This window comes from Engystomops pustulosus, chromosome 6, assembly GCF_040894005.1.
Source record: "Engystomops pustulosus chromosome 6, aEngPut4.maternal, whole genome shotgun sequence".
Classification (NCBI taxonomy): domain Eukaryota; kingdom Metazoa; phylum Chordata; class Amphibia; order Anura; family Leptodactylidae; genus Engystomops; species Engystomops pustulosus.
The window spans coordinates 108,975,076-108,995,277 of NC_092416.1; the positions used below are offsets into that span (position 1 = coordinate 108,975,076).

A 20,202-nucleotide genomic window follows, 5' to 3' on the forward strand; every position below is an offset into this window, starting at 1 on the left:
CCTGCCACGGGAGACAAACACCCCCCCAAAAAAAAACCTCTCTCGTCCTTGCACCTAGGCACTTCAGAAGTCCAAGGCACTACAACGAAAGCGCCTTCTCGGCGGTTCCTCAGAGTCGCTTTGTGAGGACTGGGTGCACAGATAAAACGTCCACACACTCGTCTCCAATAGCAGACTCCATATCGGAGGCCATATAATTATATACCTCCAAGTCAGAACCCCTACTCCTCCACGCTACTAGGAAACTGAGCATACAGCGCACACAAACACGGAGAGAACATACACTAAACACAGGTCCCCAGTGCTGCAAGGCTGTAATGCTAATCACTAAGCCGCCGTATCCCCCCCCCTTCCCTCCTGAAACTCTCTTCTTGTGTCTTGTCGTGTGTCTTAGGTTTATAGTTTAGTGTTTACTTGACATGTACCGTTAGGTATCTATACCTGCGAGCCCTCATATAGCGCCGGTGAATAGGGCAAATTGCATAATTAGAATGGGTACACATTCCCGGAAAAGAATTCGCAGAATTAAAGGTCATTGATGAATCGTTAAATATATCTGTGTTATAGATGTTAAATGTTTTATGTGCTGTGAAACTTACTGAAAATCAATAAAATATACAGTTATTAAAAAAAAGTTCAGATTTGTTCACCCGTAGAACATGTGAAACCTCAAAATCTACATTTCATCTTAAAAAAACATAAACATACCCCATAAAATTATAGTGACAGAAAAATAAAAAAGTTACGTAGATGGAATTGATGGACAAAAAATTGAACTTGGCCTGGGAATTCACATGGCTTAGAGGACTGGAGATAAAGGGTTAAGTGATATTTTTAGAATTAGCATGAAGATTTTGATTAATTTATTTGTTTCTTGTCCGCAGGAAATCACAAATTAACACAAACTGCAAAAGTAATAATCAAGATATGTGAACATGAGGTGAGTCAAGTTACAAATTGTGGAATGTTTTGTGTGCTATTTGTACACATTGGGAATTTCTGTTCTTATTGGGCTTTGTATTGTATGCTGGAAATACAAAGTGGCTCCCTGCTCCTCAACATTTGCTATAATGTCTTATTTTGTCTATTTGTCTATTTACCCCATAGCTCCCAACCGTCCCGATTTTGCCGGGAATGTCCCGTTTTTCTTACCTCTGCCCCGCGTCACGGGCAGCTATGAGATTGTCACGGATTTTCCCCCCAGGTCCCGCTGTGTCCCCATAGTAAATACTTTGAAAGCCTGAACTGATAGTACAGAATGGCTTCTACAGACATCGGGCAGGGAATCCTTTTCAGAGAAGTGTCGGCTTAGCGGAGAGAGCAGTGACCACGTCATCAGGTTCAGATCTCTATCCATATATGGTCACTGCATCTCCTAGGGTTCCCCAGAGCGGACATCGGGCAGGGAATCCTTTTCAGAGATGTGTCGGGTTAGCAGTGAGCAGGGACCACATCATCAGGTTCAGATCAGCATCTGTCCATATATGGTCTCCAGGGCTTCCCCAGACATAAGCTCTTTATTTAATTAAATTAAATAAAGTTTTGCCCAGGCTGAGATTCAAACCTGGGACCCTTTGCACGGTAGACAGGAGCCTTAACTAACTGAGCTATAAGCCCAGTAATGCTTATCAGTAATGTTATCTGCCACTGTTACACTTGACACAGACTTAATGTACTGATATATAGAGAGGAATCTTCTCCGAGCTTATTATTGTAATTATTGAGACTATTATTATTATTATAAATTTTATTATTTTTATTATTATGGAGATGATTATTAATAATAGTAAAAATAATAATAATCATCCCAATAATAATAATAATCTCCATAAAAATGATAACAATAATAGTCGCAATAATTACAATCATCTCTGAGAAGATCCCTCCCTATATACCAAGGCATTAAATCTGTGTCAGAGTGTAACAGTAGCAGTCACAGGGCTTAGTTACCAAAATTCTAGAACTAGATAGTTACTGAGATTATAGCTCAGTGGGTTGGGGCACTGTGTCATTATTGTTCATGGACACTGCAGGTTCTAGGTTCAAGTCCCAGTCAGGATAATTTTTTTTTTAATTGAGATTATTTTTATTATTATAATATGGTTAAAATTTGGGGCGTGGCCAGGGAGTGATTGGGGTGTGGCTTAAGGAGATCGCTACGCGTGCTGCCATTTTGTCCCTCTTTCCCTTTCACAAATGTTGGGAGGTATGTTAGCCTATTATCTGGAAAGCACTGCAGAATTAGTTTTATAATTCAATCAATTTATTATTGGTATCAAGATCTGTTAATTAGCAATATAAATTAAGATCTTTCTATTGGTGTATATACAGTCACTAATTAAAATTCAGTTTTTTGTTCGACTATAGAGTTCATGCAATGTTGTGCTATGGATCACCTTGTGTTTATGACTTTGTTGACTGTTTTCTGTGTCATCAGCATTTCATAATGGCTTCCTGTTGTTACAACTGGCCTGAGGCCTAGCATATAATTTGACTGAGTTGTGAGACGAATGCAATTTGTAGACTGATCTTTGAATGGCACTGTAGCCTCTAAAAACTGCTGCTTACATACCTGTCTATTTTATCTTTTAGATGAATGAAATTGAGGTCTGCCCTGAATGTTATCTGGCTGCTTGCCAAAAAAGAGATAATTGGTTTTGCGAACCCTGTGTAAGTTTCTAGTTCACTTTACGCTACACACTTTTCCCTTTCAACACTAACATTCCTTAATGTTTATACCATTCCACTCAATTGGAGCTGACACATTCACCAAGGATTTGTGACACATTATTACATTATCCTCTATGCCTAATTGTGCCATTTATTGATTGACAGGTGGTTGTATGTATCATGTTTTTCTTTACATGCGTAATAAAATTTTTATGATCTTACTTGCTGTATGCAATAACAATATTTTAAAATGGTTTCTTGATGCAATTTGCAATTGCCAATAGAAGTTCCCCTTCCATTTCACTTAACTTCTTATTATCCAAGGGTGTAAACTTCCAACTCCGACTCCTCAATTTCCCTAACTTTTATTCTAACTCCACCAAAATGGTCACTGACTCCTCAGCCCTGTTTTATTCCAAGATAAATGCAGGCATCCCTTCCAAATGCAGGCTGATTGTAAGAGTTGGTGTCAGGACCCAGAGCAGAGTGGCCCCAATAGTGGCAGGTACTTCAACTGTACAGTATTGCTCCTGGTTTCTCTATTGCTTTTGACTCAAAGATCAAAAGCAAGAGATCAGAATGAGAGAACAACACACAATTTCCTAATTGCACTATGCAATTACCTGCACTATGTGCCGTTTGCCTGTGTATTGTGCACAGAGTGCACATCTTTGATGCACCTTTAACATGGACCGTGCGACACACTTCTCTTAAACTTCATGTTAAATCGGACTCATGTCCCAACAGAGCACCTGAATGCCCCTTTAGTGACGAAATTTGTGTCACATGAAGAATAGTGCTGCCAAACTACAAACCGGCTGTGTGCGAAACAATTGTGGCACAGGCACTTCTTAAAGGAGTATTCCCACCTGGACATTTTACATTTAATTTCATACATTTGCCATATGTAAACATTTCTTATATTGGATGTTATTAAAGAAATGTTCCTGTGTGAAGATAATTTCTCATAAATGTAGCCATGCTGTCCCTTAGAAACGAGATAGCTTCCCCGGATACGACCACCTCACATTTTGGCAGCAATGGCCAGACATGCGCTATTGAACCCTGCCTGACCACCTGGCTTCAGCAATCATTACCACAGGACGGCTGTAGGACATGCAGTTATTTCCGGACAATTCATATACAAAAACCTTTTGTGTCTTTGTGCAATACCTCCAGCAGAGGTGGCCGTATCCAGGGACACAGTCTTGCTTCTAAAGGACAAAATGACTTAATTTATAAGAAATTATCTTCACACAGGTAAAAAATTTTTAATAACATCTAATTGAAGAAATGTATATCTATGGCAGATTAATGAAACTGAATGTGAATGCCGAGACAAGAATACCCCTTTAAGTACCTGTGCAAGCCATTTGCATTGAAAAGAACATGCAATGTCCGCCACGTCCCTTAGAAAATGTGCCCTATTGTGTCCAGATGAAGGCCCAAGGGGTAACCCTATAAACCATAGTCTCTCCAAGTATGTGCTTTCTAGAATATAGCAGAAACTCATTCAAGTCCCCCCAAGAAGGGTGGTCACCCTTGAAAGACAAATGCAAGAGAGGACAGGATATTTTAGAGAATCTCCATGGGTAATCATTTGCTATAGTCATTGCTGTTTTCTAATAATGATCGTTAGATTATTTTTGAAAAAGAAAAGTTTTATGTTGATATACTTTTGGTAAGTTTGGCATGGTGTACCCCTCAGAAAAAAATCCATCAGATGTTGAGAATATGGATATGAGAACACAATCTAACTACTTTAGAAATGTGTGCATGTTTGAATGTTTATGTTTTAGAGGTCCATAACAAATAGCCACTCCAGGACAGAGCAAGTTTTTAGGACACGGTTGTTTATTTTTTAACCCCTTTGCGCCGCAACCCTTTTTCGTTTTTTGCACTTCAAAATGATGGTATTTAATATTCCATTCTGTGTACTGGGAAGCGGGAATAAATTCCAAATGCAGTGAATTTGGTGAAAAAATGCATTTGTGCCGTTTTCTTGTGGGCTTGTTTTCTTACATTTACAAAATTTAAAACCTTCTGTATAAATTTTTTATTTTTTTATTTTGGCACTTATAACTTTTTCATACTTCGGAGTACCGAGCTGTGGGTGGTGTCATTTTTATGTGATTTTTAATGGCGTTTTCAATGCTACCATTTTTAGGACTGTACGACCTTTTCATGGCGACCGATCGCCATTACCCGATGAGGTCACGGGGACGACATTTTTTTAAGCCGCCGGCAGCTTTGCTGGTGGCAATGGACGTGTTAACACCCACAATCGGTGTAAGCACCGATCGGCGGTTTTACCGATATGCCTTTGCTGCAATATACAGCAGATACTTATTGGATATGGAGAGGGCTCATTCCGTGAGCATTCTCCATGCACCCGGCTTTTGAAATACTATTACGTCACATGTTGGTAAGGGGTTAAACACATTTTTTTAAACTATTTTGTTGTGGGTTGAAGGCATGTTTTTTGCTTTGTGAGGTCCTTGTAACTTGCTGACTGAACTCTATTAACTATTTCTGAAGGGGAGGAAGAAAAAAACACGTTCAACTTAATTTAGTTTTGTAGGCAACATTAGGTGACCATAAAAACTACTATCTGTGCACTATTTTTGAGGTTTATTTCACAGAAATCACCCAGTGGGATGAGAATTTAAAAACTGTTACGGACATGGATTGTTTTAACATATGTTTTTTCAACATAGTATATTTATTGATTTTTTTTTTTTTTATTGATTTGTCACTTTTGTAGTCCCAGCATGAGAATAGAATGTTGAATTACTTGATCAGTAATACACTTCAATACTATTTACATTGTTTTATAGCTGTGAGGATTTTTGGTCTTTCCTCTGCCCTGTTAAAAATGGTAAACTTTGTTATTAGGCACCCAGTTTTCTTGGTAATGCATCCTTGTTGTCTTACAGGAGTATTAACAGGAGTATTTTTACGGTGTTGGGAAATATGAAGTGCAACCTCAGACTAGTCACGATTCAGCCAATTGTGCGTTTTTTCTTAGTGGGGAAAGAGAAGTAAGCTACAAAGCATATTAAGATTTAATATGCCTGGTTCTTCTTTACCCCAGCATCATCATTTTGAATATGTTATTTGTACTAGCAGTCTTTGTCTGCCTTTTGGATTGGTACAGTGGGATAATAGGTTACATTATTTCCAATACTTTTTGAAATGTGTTAATACAAAAAATCTGTTGTTGATTCTGATTGGTTATTTTTGTTTCTTTCAGAGCAATCCACACCCTTTGGTCTGGGCAAAATTAAAAGGATTTCCTTTCTGGCCTGCTAAAGCCCTGAGAGACAAAGACGGGCAGGTGGATGCTCGCTTTTTTGGACAGCATGACAGGTGGGACTTAATCATGTGATGGACAAACTTTGTTTATTAAAAGACCCTTAAAGTGGGCATCGTGTTTGCCTCCCGGTCTCATTGCTGTTTGTAAATGCAATGTCAAGAGAATGCTAGCTGAATGTGTGTGAACATAGAGCAAAAATCACAGTTCACTACTGTTTATAGTCGCTTCTCTGACATTTTCTGCTGCTTTGACATTATGAGAGAAGATTAGCATAACACACGTCTGGCTTCAGCCCCAGCTCCTCCTCTCTGATACATACATAACAATGGTCAGATACTGGAACTGATATCTCCGCAACCGTCGGGGCTAAAAAGAATAGTCAAAGTGCTCCCGAATCTATGTAGCCACCATGGTGATCTCCATATAAATGATATGGTGAAAAGTCCTCTTTAAGCAATGAATGGACAGAAGTTTACATGGTCAATCTGCCTCTCCATTCATTTTCTAATGTCCACAGGATGGGGGCTACCAATTTCATCCATGTCGGTCAAACTTGGGGGGGGGGGGGGGGTTGGAGGTTCATCGTGAACCCCATTCTTGTTTTTTTTGGGTGTGGCAGCAGCCAGAACCCACCAGTTAGCATTTAGTCTCTTTCCGGCCGCCTGTCCCTTTCTGGCAGTCTTTTTCGGGAAGTGGCAAGTGCAGTGAAAATCCAGTTGTTTGAGACAGAGAAAGTATACAAACTTTTGCCTTGCTCTGCATTAAGCCAAAATAAGCAATTCTTTAATTTAAAATTTGCATCCAATTGTCAGCTAGCAGCCTAGAAGCTAGCAATTACAGTCTTAACTGTCTTTGTTTGGTATTTTGCCATGGGAAACCATATGGTAAACACAAGGAAAGATGGATGCATATGCTTGACTAGAGTAACGATACAAATTTTTTTATTTCAAAGCAATCAATATACAGTAACGAAGATAAGACTCATATAAAAATTAAAAACGCTAAAAAGGTCACCATTGTACTACTCCTCCCTCGAGGCTCTCCAGGCACGCAGCCCTGGCTAGTTGCAATCCAGCCGGCAGGAGCTACATCGGGAAGATTGAAGTCACAGCGGTATGGGCACAGAACGCTGAGTACTAAGCCGGGCATAGGACGCAGCAGCCAAGTACACTAACACTGCAAGGATCACACAGCCTGTTACAATGTTGATGACGTGGCTGAGGCGCAGGGCAGTGTATATGGAGCATTTCTGGAGCGGCGTGTGAGACGCGAAGTGCAAGTATGAAATCAAGCTCCCGGGTGAGACGGTCCTAGCTGTCATTATTTAACCCCTTCACTTTCTGTGACGGATATATCCGCCGCAGAGCTATTAAAGGGGACCTACCACCACGAATTTACCTATAAAGGTAGATCGGGTGGTAGGTGGATCAATAGGACGTTAGGATAGCCCTTTTAAGAGCTAATCCTCACGTCCCCGCACTGTTTTGAAAAGTTTTATCCCTATATTCAAATTTCCTTATGCGGCTACTGGGGCGTGGAGTAGCCGCAACTGAGGTTACACGGGGTGGTTACTCCACGCCCCTGTAGCCTCTTTTCTCCTCCTACTGAAAATCTTTGGCGCGCAGCTACGAGGAGCTGCGCGCCCTCGATCGAAGTATCTGCTGTCTCCGCATTCACAGAAAAGCAGGCCCGCGCCTCCTCGTAGCTGCGTGCAGAAGATTTTTCGGTAGGAGGAGAAAAGAGGCTACTGGGGCGTGGAGTAGCCGCCCCGTGTAACCTCAGATGCGGCTACTCCACGCCCCAGTAGCCGCATAAGGAAATTTGAATATAGGGATAATAAAACTTTTCAAAACAGTGCAGGGACGTGAGGATTAGCTCTTAAAAGGGCTATCCTCACGTCCTATTGATCCACCTACCACCCGATCTACCTTTATAGGTAGATTTGTGGTGGTAGGTTCCCTTTAAGGGGGAATGAAGAGGGCTCACAGGCTGAGCCCTCTTCATGCAAAGATGGGCTTTGCTGCATATTGCAACAAAGACCCATCACTAGCACCGACCGCGAGTGTAACCTCTTCCCTGCTGCCGGCAAAGTCGCCAGCGGCACTTACATCGCTATCACCCATCGCTATCACACGGGGTCGGTGCTTGCACCGATCGCGGGTGTAACCTCTTCCCTGCTGCCGGCAAAGTCGCCGGCGGCACTTACAGCATGGTGGCACATGGGCACTTCCATATTTCTTCAGATCGTCGCTCCCCCGAACGTCATCGGGGTGGCAATCGGTTGCCATGACAGCCTCGGGTCTTCGTCAGACCTGAGGCTGCATGGTTACTGCAGATTCGTTGTAATGAGCCAGTGGCTCATTGTATTGAATCCTAAGCAAAAACAGCATATACTGCAATACAGTTGTATTGCAGTATATGCTAGGAACCATCTGACCATCTAGGGTTATGTACCCTAGAGGGTCTAAGAAATAGTAAAAACAAAACAAAAAAAAAAAAGAAAAAAAGTTTAAAAATGTAAACAAATTAATAAAATATTAAAAATTCAAATAAGGAAACCCCCCTTTTCTTATAACTGATATAAAACATAATAAACAGTAAAAATCAGAAACACATTAGGTATGGCTGTGTCCGAGAATGCCCGATCTATCAAAATCTAAAAACGGTTATTGCCGGTGGTGACCTCTAAAGCGAGAAATTGCGTCCAAATCGCGATTTTTACACCTTTTTACATCTTTTTAAAATCTATTAAAAGTGATCAAAATGTCGCACGGTCCTCGAAATGGTAGCAATGAAAACGTCGGCTAATTTTGCAAAAAATTACACATCACACAGTGTGAGTATAGGATTTTTTTTTCTTTTAAACAGCAGTGAAAAGATTGTGGCAACTGGGGGCCCTAATATATGAAATAATTAATGGTGGAGGGGCAGCATAGGGAATGATTAATGGTGGAGGGACAGCATGGGCAATAATTAATGGTGGAGGGGCAGCATGGGCAATAATTAATGGTGGAGGGGCAGCATGGGCAATAATGAATGGTGGAGGGGCAGCATGGGCAATAATTAATGGTGGAGGGGCAGCATGGGCAATAATTAATGGTGGAGGGGCAGCATGGGCAATAATTAATGGTGGAGGGGCAGCATGGGCAATAATTAATGGTGGAGGGGCAGCATGGGCAATAATTAATGGTGGAGGGGCAGCAATTAATGGTGGAGGGGCAGCATGGGCAAATAATTAATTGTCGGGGGCAGCTCTTTACTTTAAATATTGTATTGGACTGTTCCTGCTTTGTATTTTCACTAAAAAATAAGATATGTGCAGTGTACAGAGGAATTTCTTATTTTTTTTATTTTTAAACTTTATTGATACATTTTTAAAAACTACCCCTGGTAAAACACAAAAGACGAGCAAAGAGACACTCTCTAGATCTAGATCTACCATTATAGACACGAGTGAAGAGGGGGAACAGGTCAACTCTGCAGGGAACCACTAATCTTGGAAGAAATATTGCTGGTAGTGAATAAGATCAATCCAGCTATTGAAAATCTCTAGGTTCAAATGGGAGAAACAAGAAATGATGCCATGTTAATCAGGGACTATTTAAACAAAATAAGAGAGAAGGTGCGAACACAGGAGGATATAGTTGATAAACTGGATAAGGCAGTAGAAAACAACAAGAAATTGATTGAAAAAATGAAAACACGATGCTTCAGGATAGGTTTACAGAAATGGAAGACCTATCCAGGAGATCAAATATTCAATTTATAGGCTTTCCAGAAAGGGTAGAGGGAAAAGACACCACACAATTCCTACAAAAATGGCTACAGGACATTGGTGGGCATACATTGTTTATCATCTATTTTTTGTGTCGAACATGCCCACCGGGTACCTGGCTGCAGAACAATACCAGGTGACTACCCACGTTCAATCATTTGTAAAATATTATCATCTAGAGACAGAGATACTATCATTTGAGCTCTCCGTAAAAAGGAGGCCTCCGTTGATGGGCATAGGGTATCAGAATATCCAGATTACGCTAAGCAAACAATTATGAAAAGACGGAGCTTCTCGGACTTAAAGAAAAGATTAGCACAGGCGGGGATTACGTACTCTCTCTTGTTCCCCTGCAAGATTAAGGGTTATCTATTAGGATAAAACCAATTTTTTTTATTGCATAGGCATGAGATGGCTGGAATCAAAAGGTTTATTTATGAGTACGTTTCTAAGGGCTGAAGCAAGATGGAAGGGGTGTGGGCTGGAGATCGGGATCGGGTTTTTATTTATTTTTTTGCTAGGATATGACCTCAATACTTATGTGGAATATTATTGGCATAGGGGACTGAGTTAAAAGACGAATCGTTTTTGATATTGTGTAATTGTACTTAACTGCTATAGTTTGTTTGATAGAAACACATTTTAGTAAAGAGACAGTGGATAAAGCTAGGAGAAAATGGGCTGATATGGAATTCCCCATGGTCTACTCAACATACTGGAAGTATATATATACATAATAAGTTGGGGTGGGAGTTGTTCTGCGCAGAGTTGGACACAGAGGGAAGATACATTTTCTTGCATGGCAAAATTCATAAGATTGAATGTGTGTTGGTATTCTTTTATATCTCTCCCTCATTTTCCTTAATAGTGTTTGGGAAACTGTTCCCAAACAAAGAATGCTTGTCCAATAATACTGAACGGGGATTTCAATTGCGTTTTGAATCCTGCATTGGAAAACGTGAACATCAATATGATCCAATGGCCATCTAATGGTAATTATACCCCGCCATCAAAACTGTGCCATGAAATGGGCTGGTTAGACCTATTTCGACATTTACATGGAAACAAGAGGGCTTTCTATTGCTTTTCAAGCTCCCACACGGTAATGTCTAGAATAAATAGAAATGTATAGCAACTAGCCATTCAGATCATTTGATGGTATTAGAAGGGCTGAATGTTCAGAAAGAAGAGGAAAGTTGGAGACGTCCATTCAGACTTAATCCACACTGGGCGGTAGTCCTTGCGATTAAAGAAGAAACATTTAAAAAAAGAACTGATGGAATTTTGGAAATGCAATCTTAATACAACAGCAATAGGTATTGTTTGGGATGCATTAAAGGGACATAAAAGAGGGTGATGGTATAGTAAAATAAAAAATGCAAAGAAGTCATTTAAGAAAAGGGAGGAGGAGTTGAAGGCAGAACAGACACATATCATTAACCCAACACTAGCAACTAGCCAATAGCTACATAGGGCTAAAAAGGACTATACAGATCATATGGAACATAAGGCACAGCCAGGGATATTCTTCAGAGGGCAAAAGCATTTCTGTGAATCCAGTAAACAGGGGAAATTATTCTCAAACTATTCAGGAGCATAAAAAAATATAAGATTGAGAAAATACAGGACAGATCTGAAATTATAGTAGTAGTAGAACATCAAATTAGACAGGTATTCAAAGATTTTTACAAATCTTAGCATGTGGTAGGAGAGGAGGGAATAAATAATTATCTGAAGGGGCTTGAGTTACCCTTCCTAACGGAGGAGCAGAGGAGGGTCTTGGATAAACCATTGACGGTAGAGGACTGGATGTAAAATCAATAACAGGAAATACCAGCCCAGGATCAGATGGTCTTCCATTTGAAATCTACAGAAAGTATGGTGATATACTTCTGCCTGTGCTTTTGCAGGATCTGAGCAAGGGAAAAGACTGTGAAGGCCTAGTGGGATCAATGAGGGAAGCCATAATAACTCTTATCCCAAAGAAAAATAAAAATTTTATGGAATATGAATCATACAGGCCTATATCACTACTTAATACAGATGTTAAGATCTTAGCCAAAACCCTTGCTCTGAGACTGCAGAAGGTGATAGGCGAGTTGATACACCATGATCAGAGTGGCTTCATTCTGGGGAGGTCGACGGTGAACAACACTGATAGACTGTATTTAAATATGCAGGTTGGCTGTCTGGGGGGAGATGACTCCAGTCGGTCATTGGACGTCTCAAAGGGTGGAGTAGTCTTTTCTGTGGGCAGTGATGAAAAGGCTTGGTATCAGCAGGGATTTTCTCTCCTGGGTAAAACTATTGTTTCCCGAACTGACTTAGAGGGGAGATGTCAATGGGGTTTGGTCCAAGGTAATAAAGTTAGAGAGGGGTACTATATAAGGATGTCTCCTGTCACCCATGTTGTTTGATTTGTTCCTGGAACCGCTGGCTATAGCCATTGGGGAGAATAGGCGCATCATGTAGTGGTAGTAGGGATAAGAACATTTTATAAGCGGATGACATACTGCTCTGTCTGAAGAGCATTGATAGCTCATTACTGAACCTAATGAGAATAGTGCAGGACTTTGGTAAAAAGTCAGGATTAGAAATAAATTGGAGCAAACCACACTTATGCCCCTGAAAGATTCCCCCTGGAAATGGGAGACTGTGGGAATGTTTTGGTTCCTCAGCAAGAGATGGAATAATTAGGTTTAAAAATAACAGCTAGAGTTGAAGAGTATACTGAGTTGAACCTGATACCTGTAATCAACAAACTAAGGCATAAAGTGTCAATCTGGACCAAATTTCCCCTGACTAGAGCAGATAGAGTGGGACTACTAAAGATGAAGGTACTCCCACAGCTGTTATATGTTCTGTCGGCCTCCCCGATGTGAAATGAGAAAAAATATTCTCGTTTAATTTTTCGTTTATATTTCTTGTCCGCCAGGATATCGTTCTTATATCGTTCTGTAGCAATGAGGATGATTACGAGTAAGGTTAAGGGATTGCACCATTGGATGGAAATATTAGAATCGGGAAAGCTAGGGCAAAATCATATGATAAAAACACCAGATTTTCATATGCTTAAAGGGAACCTGTCACCAGGAGACCCATTTTTAGCACTCCCCCAGTCCCTACAGAGCATAGTACATACACTGCCAAAGTGTTTTTGTATTACAAATAGGTTTTACAGAAAAAAAAAGATGTGTTATTTTGTACCTTTCATTAGCATGTGCTGTGTGACTAGGCAGTTGCCAATTGGGAGGGGCAGTTCCCCCCCCCCACCCTTGGGAAACAGCTTATCCATGTGATCTTTTCAAATATATAAAAACACCCATCACTTGGCTTAGCGACGCCCCATGCTCCTCTACAGCCAATCCCGAGTGTGGGGAGTTATTCATATATTTGAAAAGGTCACATGTCTCCCAAGGGTGGGGGGGAACTGCTCCTTTCCAGCCCGTCCCAATTGGCAACTGCAGATGCTAATGAAAGGTACAATATAACATATCTTTTTTTCGGTAAAACCTATTTTTTATACAAAAACACTTTGGCAGTGTATGTACTATACTCTGTGGGGACTGGGGGAGTGCTAAAAATTGGTCTCCTGGTGACAGGTTCCCTTTAATCAGACCTGGAAACTGGTAAGGAAAATTGGGAAAATGTCAGGATCATTAGAAAAAACACCACTGCGGTTTAATATACACATAAAAGAATTTTGGAATATGGTTGAAACTGGAATTTATTGAGGAACTTTTGGTATTAAGAGAGTTTCAAAGTTATTTAGGAACGGGAGTCACAATTTTTTTTCTTTTATATGCGAATTAGAGATGCTTATAGGGGTTCCACTAGTAGAATCGAATTTTCAATTGAAGGGGAGAATTTAATTGACACTCTATGGACAAATTGGATAGGTAAATATACTATCTCTAGAATGCGTAGGTTTTTTCTGGAGAACCATGTATTCCTGTGCACCTTGTCAAGCCGTATGTTTTTAAGTGGAAACAAATAAAGGATATATATTTTTATGCTGACAATCTCCTGAAGCGCTGGTCTTCTCTTCGATTGTGCTCTCAACCCTAAGTCAATGGGGCTTCTTCGTCTGTCCGTGCGCAGGGAGTGACGTGTCAGAAAGGTGAGCTGAAGTTTTTGGAAATTTGCTTACTATCTCTAGAATCTATTTGGTCCTCAACATAGAAAACACAAAATATTTGAACTTTAAGGCGCAGAGTCACTGGGAAGAAGAAATTGGAGAGGTGACTAATAAGTGTTGGAGCACAGTATTCTACAACATTAATTATTCATCACTAAATATGAACTATAGAATGATTCGCTTTAATTATATCCATAGACTATATTACACCCCACGAATAATAGCAAGGATGGGTAAGTTGGATAAAGCCTCATGCTGGCGGTGCCGGGGTCTAGAAGCTGGTTTTCTGCATATGTGCTGGAGCTGTCCCAAAATTAAGTGTTATTGAGCTTGTGCGAATCGCGCCGAGTGACATAACTAGTCATGTGATCAGAACCAGAGCCGCGCCTCCTGATCAGGTTTAACAGAATGAGCGGAGAACGAGAGTTAATACAGGGGCATAGAACACGCATGCGCTGTAAAGTCAGCGATATATGCACCATTAAGAAGTATGAGAGAAACACTATAATTATAGATGGAGATCCCATGAATTTATTTGGTATGTAGGATAAATTGGATTGGATGTAATAGTACTGCATGGTAGGAGGTGACTTCCTGCATCGTGCAGTACTATTACGCGCTGCATTGTAAAGATCACTGTGTATACAGACACTGTGATCTGGAGGAGATGACAGAAGACCATCTCCCCTCATTGACATCCCAGGGTCAACATCTGCAAATACTTTGTATGCTCTCTCCTTGTTTGCGTGGGTTTCCTCCGGGTTTCCTCCCACACCCCAAAAAAATATATGTAGGTTGATAGGATAGTGAGACCCATTGGGGACAGGGACCGATTTGGCAAACTTTGTGCAGTTGTGCGGAATCTGTGTGCACTTTATAAATGAAGGAATTATTATTACTAATATGGACCAGGGGAAATGGTCTACTGATTGCAGTAATGAATTATTTAAACAACGCTACAGCAGCCTCTATGTAGCAGAAGGAGGTGATCGGTGCTGTCCTTTTAAGCACGAATCGCCTCTTTCTGCATGGTGACAGAGGTGGCATCGTAACATTACAAATAGTTATTGATTTTTTTTTTTTTTTTTTTTACACATATTTGGGTCTGTTCATATGCATCCATCTGTTTCTTATTGTTTTGATATGTCTTTTTTGTTGAAGACGAGTAAAAGATCTTTTTTCTTTTACTGCCGTAATGACCAAAACGCTAACTCTATATCCTCCTCACACCTCAAGATCCCTCTTCAAAGGTGTTTGCTATGGGGGAAATTTAGATACACATAGCATAGTCTGTTGCATCCAATAAAATCATTTTTACTATAGTATACTCACAAAGTGATTAAAATGTGCATATATAAAATTCCATGAGGACGCCAATCTCTTGTCCAACCCTGGGTTTCGCCTAAATGGCTTATTCTGGAATTTACTGCACAGTAATCACTCGCTCACGATTTGAGGACATTCGAAAATGTTTACACTACAGTGACAATTCATTGTGCCCACCTCAAAGCGACCAGTCTTCACAAAATTAGGCCAATCCTCGATCACTTTAGCAACAAGTTTGTCGAGGCCTACACCCCTGAAAAATTCATTCATGTAGACGAGTCACTTTAAAGCAAGACTAAGAATACGTTAGTACCTGCCCAGCAAGAGGTCAAGGAATGGAATTAAAATGTACAAGCTGTGCGAGAGTACCACAGGGTACACCCACAGGTTTAGGCTTTTTGAGGGAAAAGTTGCACAAATTAGCGCCCAGAATGCCCCCCTGTCCTAGGAGTTACTGGGAAGCTTGTGTGGGATCTGGTGCACCCACTGCTGGTTAAGGGTTACCACCTGTATGTGGATAACTTTTATACCAGAATTCCTCTCTTCAAGTCCCTCATATCCAGGGGTACTGTAGCATGCAGCACTGTACGCAGAAACCATAGAGGCCTCCCAAAGACCCTGATAAGTCCATCAGTGGAACATCAGGGTTTTCTGCCATGCTGTTGAACATGCTGTTGGTCAAGTATAACGACAAGAGGGATGTCCTTATTTTGACCACAATTCATAAAGACACCCGCATCACTGCACCCAAGCCAGACAACAGCCTGGCTTACAATAATTACATGGGTGGGGTGATCTTTCAGATCAGGTGCAGAAGCCGTACACTGCAACTAGAAAAACTAAAGTGTGGTTCAAAAAGCTGACTGTGCGCATTGTACATTGAAGGACTCAAAAATATGCGTAGTCTGTTAAAAGTTGGGGAAAAGGAAGGACACCACTTATGAATGTGACACTTTTCCTGAAAAACTTGGCCCCTGCATGAAAGAGTTCATCAGAATCTATCATTCACCTTTGTTTCAGTTATAATTTCTTTACTTGGGTTATCACCTCCTTATACCCATCTGCCCTGGTACATGCCACCACTTATTCTTTTCTAAGTCCTGCAGCACATCGCTAAAACAGTTTATAACCACATGTAGGGCATTTCAGTGTTGAGGAGAAAACAATTTATGTAGTGAATTTCTTTTGCCCCTTGTGGGCCCCCAAAAAATTGTGACACATTAATTTTTTAGGGAAAAAATATTCCTTTTCCATTGTCCAGCTATATCCCAGGTTCTTGCTATGTATCATGGGGACAGAAAGGTATTCCAGCTAAATATGCTCTGCAAAAACCTGGTGGTGTTCCCTCCGTTCTATACGCTGCTGTGTGCCAGTACAGCATACTCGGGAGAAATTGGGTATCAAACTTTGTGGAGCATTTTGGTATTTTATCAGATTCACTGATGGTAGATGGTAGAAACTTACTTGCTCATCTTGCTGTCAGGGAATGATTTTGCTTTTATGGAGTCCTATGACATCGACATTGTTCCAAAAAAGACTTTGTAAAGACATTCAAATGAGCCTGAGGCGCTCAGGGCTATGTCAACCGAGCGCCAACGTCATGAGCTGTGGGCGGGGCTAAGCACCATGAACATGGAGGTTGGCATGCATAGATCATCCCATGCAAGTAAGTTCGGGACATCTACCAGTCCCAGTTTTTCACCTATGTTCTGCCGCACAGGTGGTTGAGAGAATGTCCCGGATGTTCCCTCCATGTCCCGCACTACCTGGGGTTGTCCTGGATCAGTGTCCCGGCCCTGAGTGGCACCTCCGTCTTCCTGCTGTCTTCGGCTCCATGTGGAATGTTATATTTCGAGCACAGCCTGGAACCTCTCCCATCAACTCCCCCAGCTCAGTGACCATGCAGAGCCCAGTGTCTCCCCCTCACCCCCCTCACACACATCCCCAGGCTGGTTTAGAAATAGAGCACCGGCACAGGCTGCTACCACAAGCCAAGAGCTCCACTGATTCCCGCACCTTGGAGGATCTTCTTGTCAGTACATCTGTAGCAGCAGCAGGTCACTGCCCCCACATTGCTCCCTCCTCCATCTCACAGACCTTCCCCCAATCCCTCTCAGTGTCTGCAATTCTGCTATTCTGCTTTTATTTCACTTGATGTGACTTAACCCCTTAACAACCAGGCCTTTATTCATTTTGGCGTTTAATTTTTCATTCAAAATTCAGTAACTTTTTAATTTTTCTGTGTACAGTGCTGTCTGCAGCCTGTTTTCTGCATAACAAATTGTTCTTCCTAGTGACGCTATTAAATATTTTATGCCATGTCAATTAGTACGACTACTATGGCAAACTATAAAGACTGTCGTGAAGAAAAAAAAACACTTTTAATGACAAATAGAAAATTAAAAAAAAAAAAAAACGTGGATACACCCTGGTTGACCTTTTTATTTGTAAAATAAAATATATGCTGGTCATTGACGTAATCCTTCTAGCACACTCCTGGAAGACAAATAAATGGACACAAAATAAAGGCTCTTTTCCGAGGGGGAGGGGTACATGCTCATTGTCTAGGGGGAGATGCTTGTTGCCAAGAGGGGAGGGGGACATGCTCGCTGCCAAAGGGGGAGGACATGCTCGCTGCCAAAGGGGGAGGACATGCTCGCTGCCAAAGGGGGAGGACATGCTCGCTGCCAAAGGGGGAGGACATGCTCGCTGCCTAGGGGGAGGGGGACATGCTCGCTGCCTAGGGGGAGGGGGACATGCTTGTTGCCAAGGAGGGAGGGGGAAATGCTTGTTGCCAAGGGGGAGGACATGCTCGTTGCCAAAGGGACAGGAGGCTGGTGGCCAGGAGGAGGCTAGAGGACAGGGGGCTGCTGGGAAACAAGAGGAGGATAGAGGACAGGAGTAGGCTGTAGGACTAGATGCTACTGCAGGAGGCTGTTGGACTAGAGCCTACAGAAGGAGGCTGGAGGACAGTAGGCTGCTGGGGAACAGAAGGCTGGCGAACAAGAGGAGGATAGAGGACAGGAGGCTGGAGGAGTGGAGGCTACAAGAGGACACTGGAGGACTGGGGGCCACATGAGGACACTGGAGGACTGGGGGCCACATGAGGACACTGGAGGACTGGGGGCCACATGAGGACACTGGAGGACTGGGGGCCACATGAGGACCCTGGAGGACTGGGGGGGCCACATGAGGACACTGGAGGACTGGGGGCCACATGAGGACACTGGAGGACTGGGGGCCACAAGAGTACACTTGGAGGACTGGGGGCCACAAGGGGACACTTGGAGGACTGGGGGCCACAAGAGGACACTTGGAGGACTGGGGGCCACAAGAGGACACTGGAGGACTGGGGGCTACAGTAAAAGGAGGATGGGGAACAGGGGCCACATGATGTGAAGAGGGTTGGGGGTAGGAGTTCATATAGTATCATTTGTAGGTTTGGGAAGATAAATGAATAAATAAATGTAAAGGGAGGATAAAATTAACCCCTCATCACCGACACTAGTTTTCAGCTCAATGACCAGACTCAATTTTTCAAATCTGACATGTATCATGATAATTGGTTATAACTTCGGAAAGCTTTAACATATCGAGGTAATTTTGAGAATGTTTTCTCATGACACACTGTACTTCATGTTAGTTCTAAGTTTGAGTGATAAGTTTTGCGTTTCGTTCTGAAAAAAAGGGAAAATTTGGCAAAAGTTTCTAAAGATTCTTCATTTTCCAAGTTTGAAATGTTCTGCTTTCCAGACAGGAAATAAAACTACCCAAAAAGCTTGATAATTAACATTTTCGGAATGTCTTCTTTATGTTGGGATGATATTTTATGCGTCCTGTCATTTTTCTACGATGTTATGAGGCGCAGAACTTTAGGTGCGATTTTTCTCATTTTCATGAAAATTGCTGAAACTCACATTTTGAGGGACAACTCAGCTTTCAAGTGACTTTGGAAGGCATATATGATAATAAAACCCCATAAATTACCCCACTATAGAAGCTTCACCCCTCAATGTATGTAAAGCAACTTGTTTCACATGGGTTAAAACAATATGGACCTGCGATTTAGAAACTTTAGAATTTTTTTGGAAAATACATTAATTTAGGCCAAAACTGACAGTTTCATAATAAATAAAATGATGAAATGCTCTGCAACGTCTAATGCCCAATTTCTCCCGAGTTTACTGGTACCCCATACTCGGTGGTAAACTGCTGTATGGGCGCACGGCCGAGCATAGGATCAAACCAGCGCTATACACAGCAGATTTGTATTGTCACATTGTACAAGCTATAAATTTTAATTTTTTTTGGTAATGCGAACATATGAGGGCTTAATATTTGAGATACAATGTATAGATAATTCATTTTGGGGATCTATAGCTTATTCATGAGATTTTATTAACTATTTCAAGGGTGACACAAACAAAATCATCAATTTTTATTTTGGATTTTTAGCACTTTTTCCCCGCTCACCATAACGTAAAAATAATATTTTATCTTTGGTCTCTGGTTCACTACAATTACGGTGATACCTCATTTATATCGTTTTTCTTATCTTTGCTCAATTTTTCTGAGCAAAACCAATATTGGAGAAAATTGCATTGTTTTTACTATTGACAACTTTTCAGGGCCATAACTTTTGTATTTTTCTGTTTTCAGATCTGGTTGAGGGCTTATTTTTTGCGAAAAGAGCTGTTCTTTTCAGTCGTATCATATTAGATAACGTAGCTTTTTTTGATCACTTTTTAGTACATTTTTTGTGATGGTGTTTGATGAAAAATTGTATATTACGGGAAGTTTTCCGTAGTTTTTTTTTTTTTTGGTCGTTCACCAAGCGGGTTCAATATTGATTTAGATTTATTGTACAGATTAATGCGGACTTGTATTGCAGTGTATAGTGTAAGTAACTGAGCAGCCGGATCCTGCCAGGAAGGCAGAACCCGGCGAGAAGCCGGAAGCCTCGGGTCACTCGCCGGA

At 41.4% G+C, this 20,202-nt stretch overlaps 1 protein-coding gene across 23 annotated transcripts in view; it reads left to right on the forward strand.

Moving 5' to 3' along the window:
• ZMYND8 (zinc finger MYND-type containing 8) overlaps window positions 1-20,202 on the forward strand; it is a 328,826-nt gene that overhangs the window by 146,256 nt on the left and 162,368 nt on the right. For all 23 annotated transcript variants that reach the window (XR_011847695.1, XM_072110572.1, XM_072110565.1 and 20 more), the window contains 3 exons: window positions 885-940; window positions 2,593-2,670; window positions 5,924-6,039. Coding sequence is in view for 22 of the 23 variants with exons in the window: in XM_072110572.1 (XP_071966673.1) it covers window positions 885-940; window positions 2,593-2,670; window positions 5,924-6,039 (250 nt within the window). In the remaining variant the exon portion in view is untranslated. The remainder of the gene's footprint in view (window positions 1-884; window positions 941-2,592; window positions 2,671-5,923; window positions 6,040-20,202) is intronic.